The sequence below is a fragment of the Argopecten irradians genome, chromosome 5 (assembly GCF_041381155.1).
Source record: "Argopecten irradians isolate NY chromosome 5, Ai_NY, whole genome shotgun sequence".
NCBI lineage: Eukaryota > Metazoa > Mollusca > Bivalvia > Pectinida > Pectinidae > Argopecten > Argopecten irradians.
The window spans coordinates 17,529,643-17,545,177 of record NC_091138.1 but is presented as its reverse complement, the minus strand read 5'-3'; the positions used below and the strand labels follow the sequence as shown (position 1 = coordinate 17,545,177).

General features: G+C 34.1%; 1 protein-coding gene across 1 annotated transcript; it reads left to right on the top strand.

Moving 5' to 3' along the window:
• The first annotated feature begins 4,582 nt into the window (after positions 1–4,582).
• LOC138323055 (growth factor receptor-bound protein 2-like) lies at positions 4,583–14,863 on the top strand. Its single transcript, XM_069267382.1, has 7 exons — positions 4,583–4,683; positions 6,496–6,602; positions 8,116–8,241; positions 9,082–9,241; positions 9,869–9,892; positions 11,355–11,381; positions 11,933–14,863. The coding sequence occupies exons 1-7, from the start codon at positions 4,606–4,608 to the stop codon at positions 12,095–12,097; spliced, it is 687 nt and encodes a 228-aa protein (XP_069123483.1). The 5' UTR covers positions 4,583–4,605; the 3' UTR covers positions 12,098–14,863.
• The last annotated feature ends 672 nt before the right edge of the window (positions 14,864–15,535 follow it).

Below are 15,535 nucleotides of genomic sequence, written 5' to 3'. Positions count from 1 at the left end.
ACAGAATAGAATAGGTAATTTAGTCATTTGATGTACATCAAAAGAGTCGTATAACGGTCCACTGTGGTTGACTGTTTGGCTTTGATGTTAGGCGTCTCTTTCTCTGTAGTCTTCAAAGGAAAGCTGCGCTGCCTCCAATTTCACTATGAGATAGTCCAGGGATGTAGAGATCGTAATTGACCGGAACCCCTGGAATATCGAGGATGAATATAATTGGCTAGCGAAGTTGATTGTAGGTGGCCTATTAAACATTTGTTATAGCTGTAAATATTTTCTGAAACTTTAATTTTACAACGATTTTACAGTTTGAGATTGATTATATTTATCACATTACATGTGGATCTTAACATAACATGCTTAAGATAATTGCATAACAGGGTCACATGGACTGGGTGACGAGCATAAATTCAGTTCTATTAATTTCTCCATAAAAAAAACCAGAAGCAGACGAATTTGTATTTGACTTAAAGGCCTGCAAACTTTCCGGAGCCAAACATAATGATTTCTTAAAAGCATTATTAACATCATAATACATATACCGAAGGCCTTAGATGAGCTTACAACACCTAACATATGCAGGATTTCCTACGTAATATATTATAACAGTGGACAGTCATTTCGATGTTTTGCCGTCTGGCACAGTGATAGTCAACTACCGGGCGGTATTTAGGACGACGACAGGAAACATAAGACGACCCGCGTTATAGGCTATTATGAAAATTAACGATTATTTATTTTAATAAAATTCTTCAGAAGCTGATGATACGTGTAATATTAACGGTAAGTTAATAACTTTTGCGACTATACAAAATTATCGATCTCGTAATGACGTTTTACATTCCAATTTTAAAAATCAAAAGCCGTTTCGGAAAGGTAGTGGGCCTTTCTGTTAGAAAATTAACTTACTTTACACCAATACCACCATTGAAAAGTTCTTATTTTATCTCAAAAAAAAATATTAAAATAATTAACTGCGTCTCGAAAAAAATCCGTGGCGCCAAGGAATTATACCTATATCATGCATGATGTTAGAATTGTGCCTGCTAGTCCCATTGCATGATTGTAAAAGACGACTAAATCATTACATCGTTTTTTGCAACAATCCAGTGGAGGCAGTCATTTTGTCACGTTGTCCTCGAATTGTGTTATGTCATTGTTTCTGCCATAGACTATTCCCGATACACCAGGCTTTACTATCACTGACATTATATATATTTAGCCGCTGGAATACCTCATGATAAAATCGGTACCGACCAATCACAGGTCTGCAGGGATTTCTTTTTGAAGAGTTACAGAGCGAGCGACGCCTATCTTCAAAGCAACACATTGTATTGTGATATATACCCCAAATGTGTCTTCTGTTGCCTCCAGTTTTACATAAGTAAGTACATCACGTAACAGAATATTATTTGCAATAGTGCCAGGGAAACGAATCTATTGTGATGTCATTAAATTACCTGACGTCATTATAACGTTGCGCTTCGACCAAGATGTCAAGACATCTAACAACTGACAGTAAACAACTATAATCCTATATGTTCGCATAGGTAAAATTCAGGTAGGTACATGTCGTAAGAAACACGAAACAGACTATAATTGCACTTTCTTTTATCTTTTTACCTATTTTTTATAGAATGTAGGCGTAGCGGGAACACACCGTCAAGATGGCGGACATGTCGTGGTGTGCGGGAATGGAAGCAAATGTTGCTTTTCTACAGAAGACAGTTCTTTCTTGATCTACTTTTAATATTAATGAAGCTGAATCCCGTTTTATAGAAACACATATTTTTGAGACAATTCATATGTTATACTTTTAATGTAACAACGTGATGTGGAAATGACGATGTTGTTCCGAAGTGTCGCTTGATACGCTTCTGTTACGATGACATAAAAACTGCTCTCATGTGAGGTACTAAACCCATTATGACCTGTTTGAGAGGGCACTTTTGCCTCATATAGTACGTCTCGTGATGGGATATTGCCCGAGCCGGATCCAACCTCAACAGTAAACTATGCTATCAACCAGGTGATAATAGATAAATAGTATTGTCAGTTCCCGAGCCGAAGGGGAGAGCACTATTCCATCACGAGACAATACTATAATACCCTCTCAACTAGGCCATAACGGGTTTAGTACATCACCCTCGCATTTGGATAACGCCATTTCATCATAGCGAAAACACTTCAAGGAACATCTCGCAATGCAACGATATTTTCAATTACCACCCGACAACGATGGTGCTGCATTAGAAATACAACATATCAAGTGTCGCATATCTGTTTTTCTTCAAACGAGATTAAGTTTCATGAAGTTTGAAAATAGATCACTGCCAAACTAGTGAATCGTCTTCTGAGCAATACTTTTTTCCATTCCCGTACACTTTGTCCGTCATCTTTGACTTCTTGGTTCAGCACTACGTTGAAATGACGTTATGTAATAGTGACGTCACAATAGAGTCACGCCTTACGCCGCGCCTCTCCGATAGTGCCAGGGACAACAAGCGCACTAACCAGGATCTACTATTCTGTCACGCGATGTATATATTAAGAGGCAATAGTGCCCTCTCAACCAGACAACAATAGATAGATAATCCAGAGGTAAATATAACGTCAGTTATAGTAACCTCTGGAGTATCAAAGATGTCGTTTGATATAAGACCCCAGATATTATAACAGGCTACATCATGTGACAAAATGCTGGATTCTGATTGGCTACACACATTTTTGTGCGATCTTGCGTGCTACCGGAATGGGAAAAAAAGCCAATTGTTCTATTTCATTCGCAACAATATTTGTAGTTATGGTTTTAAAATGTAAATATCCTGAAGATGGAACATATTGATTAAATTGTTGGAAGTGTACTAATGATTTCATGTTTATTTCCATGGACTAATTTTTAATGACGTCGGGTGTTCTAATGACATCGAAAGTACTTATGACGTCACGAGAGTAGGCTTCACTGACGGGGGCAGCGGGGAAATTGACTTGGTTATATCAATAACAGTGTACATTACAGCTAGGCTTAAATATAACAGAAACGGAAATATAAGCATTTAATTGCCTTCTTGGGGAATTTGTGGTCCTATAATTCTCCCAGGATTACAGACAAATTGAATAACGCATGTTAGGACCATAAATCACCCAAGAAGGCAATGTAATGCTTAATATTTCCATTTGCTCGGGACTGACAGTATTTAACCTTACCAACCAAAAGGGAATTTATGAGATCATAATTCTCCCATAAATCCCGTTGCTGTAATAATATGTTTAACATGTATTGTGACGTCGTTCTGAACGACGTCATGACGTAATGACGCAATGCGCATTTTTTGTGCGTACTTGCATGCTACTTGAATGAAAACACCAATTATTATATGTTAGTTGCAACACAATATTGTGTGTTGCTATGATTTTAAAATGTTGAATATCCTAAAGATAGAACATATTGACAACAATGTTGGAAGTATACTGATGCTTTTATGTTTATTTCCATCAATAGACTTATATAGTTCTTATGACATCGGAGGTACTTCAGAGGTACGTCACAAGCAGATGCTCCTCTGACGGGGGCAGCGGGGAATTTGATTTGGTAATAACGATAACAGTATGCATTACCACAAAATGAAAATATAAGCATTAGATTGTCTTCTTGGGGAATAACGCACGTTATTCAATTTGTCTGCAATCCTGAGGGAATTATAGGACCATAATCCCATTCTTGACTGAATGGCGCGAAATTGAACGTAAATATTTTGTGACGTCACAATTGCATTGTCTGTCATTATAACGTTGTGGTTCGATCGCGACCAAGACATAAAATGGCGGACAGGCTTTTGTGTGCGAGGACGGAAGAAAATGTTAATTTTCTACAGAAGACAGCTCTCTCATACTTTATATTAATCTACTGTCAATGTTCATGAAACTGAATATCGTTTTAAAGAAACACATATTTCTATTGCCTGATACTGAGTATTGTCGAGGGATGGAATAGTGCTCGAGCCAAAGGCCAAAATGGATTAAAAGTACATCATGGTATGGAAATGAAGACAGCGTTACGCCCACTCGACACTCACATCCTATAGTATACCAAATCTCTTACTGCAGAACAGACTCTAGACTGGCCACCAGACCCTAAGTTGTTGATAAGACTTTCTCAGCAGAGTTCTCTACTAGATTATCTCCCCCTAGTTTAACAAAAATAATCAAGCCAAATTTTAGTGAGTTTTTTTTAAATATTCTAGAGACTGGTGGCCAGTCTAAACAGACTCTCGTAAACACTCTTTCTTTTCCCGCACTATCCAAGACCGGAATGCACTTCCTCAAGATCTTGCATCATCAAAATATCTGACGTTAGACTGTTTTAAATCATACCTCTCTTCTCTCTATTAAATAGATATTTTTCATTTTCCTGTGCATGCACACCTTTCCATATTATATCGACATAATCTTCAACACGACGAAGTAGGTCGAGGTAGAATCTACTAGATGTAGATGGGATTGTTGTACCATAAAATGTGATAAGTACTTTCAGTACTTTGATATTTATTAACGTATTGATTATCGCCCTTGTTTTGTTATTTTACTTCCGGCTTTGGAATTTCCAAAATGGAAGCTAAGGCGATATACAAATTCGATGCTACAAATTCAGATGAATTAACTTTCAAAGAGGGCGATGAGCTGCTTGTAAGTCAGAAACAAAATGTTTTGATGTTTTGTATAAGGTTTTCCCTCATATCAAACCAGACACTTTAGATGTAAATGTGCTACAAACCATACAATATTCAAACTTCCTGAAATGTCACGAACTGACGAAGACCTGTCAACTAACAAAATTGAATAATAGGTAGTGAATGTAGAAGTTAGCCTTTCTCTAAAGCCATATGTAAAAAGTAGCTTGATAATTTAATCTGAATGCAAATAGCAGTTTTAACCATTCTCTCATTATTATCAGAAAATCTAAAATAAGAAATTGAGTACCAAATAACACATTAATTCTAGTATGAAATATACAGTATTAAAAATGTCAAATAAGCTTGAATATAAGAAAAACATATAAACTTCAAAGGGTCAATAAAATTCCAATGCAAGGTATACGTTACAGACGTCTCATTGATTCCATGGACTAGATATGTATTTAATAAATATGTACGTATGCAAATTACTAATGAAAGAAGTTTAAATATGGAGGTTTAGCCTTATGTGAAACTTCACCAAGTAATGAAATTATATCATATACGCATGCACCTGTGTTCTCAGACTGATTTTTGTGTCGCCTGCTAGGCAATGGCGGCGTCCGGAAAATGGTTTCCGTGCGATAACTTTAGTATTTATTGTCCAATTTCAACCAAATTTGGTACATTGCTTTATATCAATGTGATCCCGGTGGAGTTTGATAATGGTAAAAATCTGTTGATATTTGCAAGAGTTAGGGGACATTAACATATTAAAAACAAATAAATCCTTGGTTTCCGCGCGATAACTTATTTATTGTCCATTTTCAACCAAATTTCGTATATTGTTTTATGTCAATGAATGATATCTCTGATGAGTTCGATAATGGTCAAAATCCATCAATATTTGTAAGAGTTACAGGACTTTAGCATTGTCAAAACAGATAAATCCATGGTTCCCGCTTGATAACTTAAATATTTATTGTCCGATTTCAACAAAATTTGGTATATTGTTTTATATCAATGTGATCTCGGATGATTTCGATAAATGGTCAAAATCCGTCAATATTTGCAAGAGTTACAGGACTTTAAAATCGTCAAAAAAGATAAATCAATGGTGTCCGCTTAAATAGTTATTGTCCAATTTCAACCCAATTTGGTGTATTGCTTTATATCAATAGATCTCAGAGTGGTTTGATACTGGTCAAAATCCATCAATATTTGCAACAGTTACCGGACTTGATAACTTCACCTAATTATTGACAATATTTTCAACTGTAAATAATTAAATTTTGGTGATGCTTTGCAGGCAACACATCCACTTCCATGGAATTCTTGTTTACTAAGTATATGATTTTATACATAGACTTGAGTAAAAAATTCTGTCTGAGAAAGTTTTATGGTGCCGTGCCAGGTAGCTGAAGGGTAGAACATCCTACTAAATCCAACTAAATACCCACAGTGGTGGTATAAGAGTATTTTATGTCTTCAAGGGGCCGGATGAGACTTTGAAATAACAGGAAGGAGTAGCAGAACTGGAACAATCATTGGTGACCAGGAAGCTCAATCAGTAGCATATCTGACTAAACTAGTGTTGAAGGTACCGCGATTGAGTTGGGGTCTGGCTACTGTATTTTAAATATAATCTCTCCTGTTACACACCTACATATATAACAGATATATAATGTTCTTTTTGATGTCTTATTAACCTTTGCATAATTTGTCAAAGGTTAATCAGAAAAGGGTAATTATACATACTGAATTGTGTCATGTTTAAATTATGCAAACGATAAATGAAATAACACAGTTTTGCGTCAATTTTCAGATCATGGATAAACATACTGATGACAACTGGTTTGTTGCTGAACATGCAAATGACCCAGACAGAAAAGGAGTGGTTCCATCTAACTATATTAAAATGCCTCCACATGAGTATGTATCAGATATCTTCATGATATTGGTAAAATCAAAATGAAAATAGTTGTTCACAAAATTGTTTTACAAATGACTAGTCTTTTTTATAAGTTCTTTCAAATATTGATACATCAAAAAGCATCATTTTGGAATGACATTGTCTGGAGATATGCTCCTACAATTAATTATGAAACAGACTATACAATAATGATGAAGTTTCATGAAACTGTTTACTTTATAGTATTTAAGGACATCCTGCTTGAGCTTCTTCTGAGTCGTCCACTGTGCGCAGTCCGGCATATGCCATCTGTAAACTTTTCAAACAAGGCCAATAGAAAAATGTCTGAGTTTACTCGACCGACCCCTCATTTTTACCTCCGACCCTAATTTTTTTCTTTTCCACTTTTCTCCAAAAAAAGAGAGTAAAAGTCAGGATTTCGACCCCAGACTCCGGTTCTTTAGGGTGAAAGATACTTAAAAAAAAATAATAAAAAAATCCTGACCAACCCACCCTATTTTTTTTGCCAATGTAACCCTAAACAGAAAATTTTCCACAGACAGCTGATCTTATTCACACTTGATATGCTTTTTGACTCTGACGTAAAACGTTTTCTGGAAGTGCACTTTGAAGCAACCTATTTTATGGCCCTTTGTTTGATATTTTAAGGCATAGGTTTTTATAATTACTTCAGTTCCTCTGAAAATCTGAAAATAGGATTATAATTAACATGTATATATATCACACATTTTTATGGAGATCCAACAATTTTGTATGTTTTATAATTTCTAAAGTGTGTACATATGTGTGTCATGTTTTTACAACCGATTACTACAGACTAATCTCACTTCTGGACACCAGATGTAACTTTTTATATAATTATGTGTAATCTGGAGAATCTTACTTCTTACACCATTTGTTACCTTTTTCTACAAATTAATCACGACAAAATCACTTGAAATAGTAATTACAATTTATCTTTAACACTTCACAATATATATGTACAGGATGATGAAACACAATTCATAATAAAAACCTTAAGTGTGTTTCAAATGTCAGTGTTGCAATTTATTAATTATTCAGGGGAGGGGGGAATCTGTCATCATTCACGAGGTTGTAGTCAGGGCAACCCTATCTAGCTCCATATATTTTTATCCTCTGCACTGAAATTTTAGCTATTTAATCGCAAAACAATAAAAATATAAAAGGTTTTAAAGTAAATAGCTTTCCAATCTTACTGTCACAATACATGGATAATGCTTATTTAGCTTTAGATGCATATGGTTCTGAAGGCACCGTTCTGAAAGATAAAAAAGAATTGTTCAATTAACTTAATTCATATGCTAAAATATCTGGTCTTCTGTGTTGTTAAAGATATCATACAATAGGACCTAATGCTTTTTGTAGTTAGTTTTAAAAAAATACATACAATTGTCTATAAGCACAGCTATAAAATTATAGCCATTTCATTCCAAATGCTAAGTTTTGGACTTGACAAGGTAACATCTTTAACATTTCCTTGGATTTTTTTAGTTGGTACAAAGGAAAAATTACAAGAAAAGATGCAGAGAAATATCTACTAGGATTAAATTTTGATGAAGAGAACTTTCTTCTAAGGACAAGTGAAAGTACTCCAGGAGATTTCTCCATGTCCATCAAGTAAGTTAGTTATGTTTTTATTTTGAATGAATTATTGAAATAAAGAAAATAACATATATATACCTGTAGACAAGGTTTTATTTGTTCATAGCCTATACATGTATCTATAACTTTTATATACATGTACATGGTATACCTGTTAATCTTAACTGTAGCACAATATTACATTGATCAGTTGGGGAAAATGTAGTATATTAAGTTTTATAACCATAATATATGTATTTTAAATACGTGTAATCCCATTTTTGACGGTCCTGTTGCATTGTAAACCATTTTATTTTTGTGGTGACTTACTAGTAATTTCACATTTCTGCTTGAGGACTTATTTCCAACGATTTAGACACTGATGAGTCTATTTGTGTTTGAAATAATTTCCCAATAAATAATTTATCAATTTCCTATCACCCGCAAAATACATTGAAAAAAATTAATAGCACACCAAAAAAAGTTTATTTACAGCAACTGAAAAACACTTTGCAACACACTTCTTTGTCTTCTATTGATGGTTAAACACAGCAGGAAGTGAAATAAATATTGGTATAAATATTGTGGGAATTTATCATTTCAACGACCTAAATGACAAAAATGATTTTCATATAGATAGTTTAAATTCATTTGATATTTTCATTATTGTATGGAGAGATATTATTTCATCTTTTCAGTAAAACTTTCATCGTAATTTTTATATTATTTATTAAGTATGAAATCACCAATGAATCATTTCACAAAATGCATAAAGTTTAATGCAAAAAATCAATGATATGAAAATGTCTGATATTAATTATATGTTATGAAATTTATATAAAGTATTGAAAATCTATATTGTAATTTTTTGTTCAGATTTGCTGACAAAATACAACATTTTAAAGTTTTACGAGATGGAACGGGAAAATTCTTCTTGTGGGTTGTTAAATTTCCCTCAATCAACAAGCTAATTCAATATCACAAACAGGCCTCTGTTAGCCGGACTGAAACCATTATACTGAAGGAAAAAGCAGAGGTATGTATGGACCAGAATGTATGGGTCAAAGTATTAACATCAGGTGTATTCCAGATAGCACTTGATCCTTACACTGTTACCAACATAATTCATTGCAACTGTAGGAACATTATTGTAACTGTTGTCATCCCTCGGAAAGCCTCGGATTGACAAGCCAAAATCTTTCACTAGGGTTGAGATATCCCTGTCCACATGACAGACCCATGTAAGATTCTATTAATTAAGGGGATAATTGTTTAGTTTTCTTCTAACCTGTTTGTTTTTTGATGTAAATGTATTTACTGTTGGCATTAATGCATAAATGAACGGCAACATTGATGTGTTGTTTTGGAATGTTAGAAGTGACTTAGTGGTGATATCATATAGGCCTATTTGTTCTGTGCATGTAGACTGTTTTCTGGGTAAAATAGAGATAGACAAATGTACTCGTCTGATATCTCTGTCCAGGTTAAGGGATATATTCCTATCAACTTGACAGACTCGTGTAGTATTGTATTAGTTTTAAAATAACATGTATGTTGTTATTTTTATTACTAACTTTACCATACCCCAAGAAGTACATAGAAAGATTTCGGAGTAAATGTGTAATAAAACTCTATATAAAAGATTTGTTTTTCTAAATTACAGGGTTCGCAGCAGCAACAACAACAGGTAAACAATCTTGTGAAGATTATGTAGCAAATAAATAAATATCAAAACTTCCCTACATATAAATATGCTGTCTAATTGTCTTCTTGTAACAATGGTACCATATGTATTGGACATTTGTATAATATATATACACCAAAACACCAAATCTCATCATAGGCTAATTTGTTCTGCTTTTCTATCATCCATTTATACACTAGGTATTTCATGAACTGATGAATGTCCATATGTACAGCAGCATTAAAACTGAAATAAAAACTTTATATTCACATAATGCATTTGAAAAAAAAAATACTGAAAAGGTTAACAGACCTTTCCATCCATATGCATATGCATTATGTGTATAAAAATGAAGTTTTTATTAGGTCACCTGACCATAGGTCATGGTGACCTATTGCGATTGTCTTTTGTCCGTCGTCGTGCATCTTGCTTCGAGCGTTAACATTTCATTGTGAATACGATAACTTCAGTAAATATGAACCGAGCTTAATGAAATTTTGTATGAAGACTAACATTGGAAATATCTTGTAGGTATATGAAAATCAGCTTGATTTGATCGTAATTTACAGAGTTATTGTCCATTACATTAATAATTGATATTAGACCTTGTGAACATGATAACATAAGTAAATTTAAAACGAGCTTAATGAAACTTTGTATGTAGACTAACACTGAAAAGATCTCGGACGAGTTTGAAAATCAGCTTGATTGGAAGTTAATTTATGGAGTTATTGCCCTTTGCACGAAAAATATTATAGAACCTTGTGAATTCGATAAATTGAGTAAATACTCACCGAGCTTAATGAAACTTTGTATGTAGACTAACATGGGAGAGATCTTGGAAAATTAGAAAATCGACCTGATTTGATCGTAACTGACAGAGTTATTGCCCTTTGCAATTTTAATTATTGAATATTGTGAACATGATAACTTAAGTAAATATGCACCATGCTTATAATGAAACTTTGTATGCAGACTAACATTGGAAAGACCTCGAACGAATTTGAAAATCAGCTTGATTCAATTAAAACTTACAGAGTTATTGCCCTTTGCAATTATAATTATTGAATCTTGTGAACATGATAACTTAAATAAATATGATCTGAGCTTAATGAAACTTTGTATATTGATTATATAGCTAACATTCGAAATACAATACCTGGCACCGGCCTAACGACATCATAGGAGACCCATGCTACATTATACTTATCAAATATAGCATAGTGCAATAAACTGCACATGGGTCTCTTGACAATACCGCAATAGGTTTTGAATGTGCAACCTAGGGATAGTGGTCCTAGAAATGATAACCACTAAACCACTATGTTCACTCTACAAACAGATTGATAAATGCTGAATAAAATAATAAAGTAGTTAATTGATGATTAAAAAGATTTTCTGGAATTGTTATCATCTTAGATTTGTCTTATCACCGCCTCTATCTCTTAATGTGTTGTCATTTCAGAGGCCTGTGAAAAAGACGCTGGAAAAGGTATGTAGCATTCTTGTTAATGCTGTTAATAAACTTTTGTGTATTTTACACTGAAGTACGTTAATAGTACTGGTAATTGCATAGTAAGTTCATAGCATAGCATTACAGAAGTTGAGGAAAACATCTTCGGTTAATGAACTTACTTATGTTCTGATTTTCTTTGTGAATTTTAAGTTTTTATGTAACTTACTGTAACTCAAACAGGGCTAATAGTGTATGAAGTATCTTAACAATGTGCACAATTTATTCATAACAGTGAAAGTGATAGCAATATTGAGTTCCTGGAGTCACCAATACCTTTTGTATTGTGTGAGGTCTAGATGTATCATGGCGGCTCTTACTGCATTTCAGGGTATATTGCTAGAAATCCGTCTGGAAGAACCTAATAGAAAATTTGTTAACCATCACAACTCTGAAAATCGTTTTGATTGCATAGACAGCTTGGATGAATTTAAAGAGAATGTTCATTTGTGAAGTAGAATTCTGAAAAACTGTCTATAAGATCATTGTTTGAGGTAAAATGTAAAATAGTGTTTTGATTTGGTTACCAGGTCACCTGTTTGTATGATTTCACACCGGATGATGACGACGAGCTGACATTCAGTAAGGGTGACATATTAGAAGTACTTGAAAAGGAGGTGCAGGAATCGTGGTCTAAAGGCAGAAACACAAGAACGGGTCAAACTGGACTCTTCCCCTGCAACTATGTCAGATAAAAGATAAAATGCATGCAATTTTAACTGTTTGGAGAAAGTGTAATATTTCAAGGCAACAAAATTTGAAAAGAAAAGGATTTTCTTTTGGATAAATCTGCTTTAAATTCAAGATTATATTCAGCAAAGTGAAAAGTTAAACAATTCCAAACAAATACACATGATCTGGTTGGTTCTGACCTGGAACAAAATGTTTGTGGAAGTTTTCTTTATTGTTTTAATGATACTGATTTTTATTGGCATGTTTGATCTGTGACTTGGTATAACTAAATGCTGTGCTAATACTTATCATACACACATTATGATATACAGTATTCCATATTAACAATCAGTCACTTCATCAGATGTATGGATATTTGTAGTTTTATTGCCATATTTTAGAACCAGGAGACATTTTTAATTTGTAGTAGCTTGTGGTTGCTTCACTACAACATGTGAGGCCCTGATGTTGTATAGTGTGTTTGGTGTAGGCCCTGATGTTGTATAGTGTGTTTGGTGTCACAGCCATGACAGTACACAATCTGATTAAAATACAGATCCTTATTATCACTACGTTTGATAAGAGGATCTGAGAAAATCCCATTAGGGGTCATGTCCAGGTGAACTTTGAAAATAGCCAATCAAATTGCAAAATTTAGACAGTGAATTTCAGGGACGAAATAGTTTGAAAAAACTGTCAGAATTATTTTGGTTTACGTAGTCATCTCGCCCAAAGAGCACAATAAACTTAATTGTATATGTATACTGGGACAAAATATCGTTTTCAATGGATGTGACAGTGTGTAGAAAATGTATCTTACTGGTATATGAAGACCATGTGGTATAAAGGTCATCTGGACGTGACCTAGCTCCTATGGGATATTGTCAGATCCTTTATATAACAGAGTGGGTATAAGGATCTGCATTTTAATCAGATTGGACAGTACAGGTAGGAGTTTTACTTAGAACTGAGATTAATGACTGAAGTATAGTTATGTGTAACATTAATAGGCTCAGTTTCATGATAATCCTTAACAATAAGAAATTCCTTTGCTTAAAATTCCCCATAGGAAAACATTACAGAAGTTAAAGAACCTTTCTTAACTTGTACATATGTACAATGTAAGATATAACAGGACTTGTACAATGATAGGACGTAGAACAGAGCTTTCAAAGTAAAAGGTGTTCTATAGGAATAGTGTCTTGTAAGAATCACCTGTCATATCAGGCTAGCAAGTCTTGGCTAATCTATTGTGTTTTAAAACTTTTGTCCAGAGTGACCTGTTGTCTTTTCTTTGTCTTAAACAATTAAAATCTTTTTATCATTGTGAATTACTTATTAACTATCAAAAATATTTTCTAGTTGCGATGAATGACTGATCTTCATTCATAGTTATATTGTTCAGATATGTTAAATTCTGTAAACTTTGTTTTCGAAAACAACAAAGTGTCCAAAGAGGTGGTATATATATTGTAAAGAATGCTGGGATAAAGAGCTGTTATTTTTACACAGAGACCATTTAAAGCTAATGCCAATCACTATATATAAATATGTTTTCAGATTCTATACAGCAATGCCAGGGGTACTCGGTAGAGCAAACAAGGGACTTTTTGTTTTAAAAAATGTTCTAACTCTGACAACCTCAAGCCTTATGGTCCAATTGTACATGAATTTAGATGTTTTGCTATTATGATAGTTACTCTACTTAGAATTATCATCTTAGATGATAGAAGAGAAGTGATGGGTCAAGACACATACATGTGCCCTAGTTTTATTTTTTTCTGCTTTGGTATTTGTGTCTTATTTTGAGCAAACTGAAAGTACTGGTTGGTTATAGTCACTTGTTCAAGGTAACCAATACTTTTTAGCAGATCTTGCAAAAGCCGAAAACAGATAGTAACATTTATTTGAGTGTATGGCCAATGTTAGCGAGGGGCTGACTGGATCAGTTCTGGTCTGGACGACATGGTTCCAGTTTCTGTTAAATATGAATATGTTTGTTACGTTTGAAAAGAGTATATCATTATATTTTATGTATATAAATGTTCATTGTAATCATGCTGTTATATTATTCGTGACATTGCTTGAAGCATTCTGGTACTGCTTTTGAAGATGGAAGTTTCTTGTTTGTACATGTATTCATCTTCGATAAAAGAGAAATTCAAAGCCGGAAACAGAATTATTCATCATGTGAAGCAAAACTTTTCATTGGTAATGGAACCTTTCATTATCATCAGAAACAGAATTATTCGTCATTTGGATTCGTATTACTCATTATTCAAATTGGAATTATTCATCATCAGAGACATAATCATTCATCATGACATTTGAAACAGATTGTTTCATTATCCTAACAGAATTATTCATTTCAAGTAGGGGACACAATTCTCATTTTATTTCTCATCTGAAATGGAATTATCCATAGTTTGAAACAGAATAATTCAACATCTAAGACTGAATTATGTGTATTCATCATTTAAAATGGAATTATTCATGTTTTGAAACAGAATTATTCAATATCTTAAACTGAATTACATGTATTCATCATTTGAAATAGAATTAAGCATAGCTTGAAACAGATTTATTCAATATCTAAAACTGAATTATGTGTATTCATCAATTGAAATGGAATTAAGCATAGCTTGAAACAGAATTATTCAACATCTAAAACTGAATTATATGTATTCATCATTTAAAATGGAATTATTCATGTTTTGAAACAGAATTATTCAACATCTGTTTCTCAACTCAATGTTTTCATCATTTGAAATAAAATTATTTATCATTGATGTCCACCTCTTGTGGTTTTTTTAGGTCTTCTGACCCGAAGGGTCAGGATGACCTATTGTCATCATGCACCGTCCGTCGTCGTGCGCCGTGCGCCGTGCGCCGTCCGCCGTGCGCCGTGCGTAAACTTTTTATTCAAACGACTTCTTCTCAATAACCGGAAGGCCCAGGGTACTCATATTTGGCCTGTAGGTTGCTGGGATGGAGGGCTACCAAGTTTGTTCAAATGAATGACCTTGACCTTCATTCAAGGTCACAGGGGTCAAAAAGGCTAAAATCTTTAAACAACTTCTTCTCAAGAACCAGAAGGCCCAGGGTACTGATATTTGCCCTGTAGGATGCTGGGATGAAGGGCTACCAAGTTTGTTCAAATAAATGACCTTGACCTTCATTCAAGGTCACAGGGGTCAAATAGGCTAAAATCCTTTAAACAACTTCTTGTGAATAACTAAGAGGCCTAGAGACCTGATATTAGGCCTGTGGCATGCTGGGATGAAGGGCTACCAAGTTTGTTCAAATAAATGACCTTGACCTTCATTCAAGGTCACGAGGGTCAAAAAGGCTAAAATCTTTAAACAACTTCTTCTCAAGAACCAGAAGGCCCAGGGTACTGATATTTGGCCTGTAGGATGCTGGGATGAAGGGCTACCAAGTTTGTTCAAATAAATGACCTT

Bases quoted from the DNA above. Each gene is read 5' to 3' on its own strand.
- LOC138323055 (XM_069267382.1), top strand. From the start codon at position 4,606: ATGGAAGCTAAGGCGATATACAAATTCGATGCTACAAATTCAGATGAA. The intron at 4,684-6,495 runs GTAAGTCAGAAA...GTCAATTTTCAG, and splicing joins AAGAGGGCGATGAGCTGCTT to ATCATGGATAAACATACTGA. The intron at 9,242-9,868 runs GTATGTATGGAC...TCTAAATTACAG, and splicing joins TACTGAAGGAAAAAGCAGAG to GGTTCGCAGCAGCAACAACA.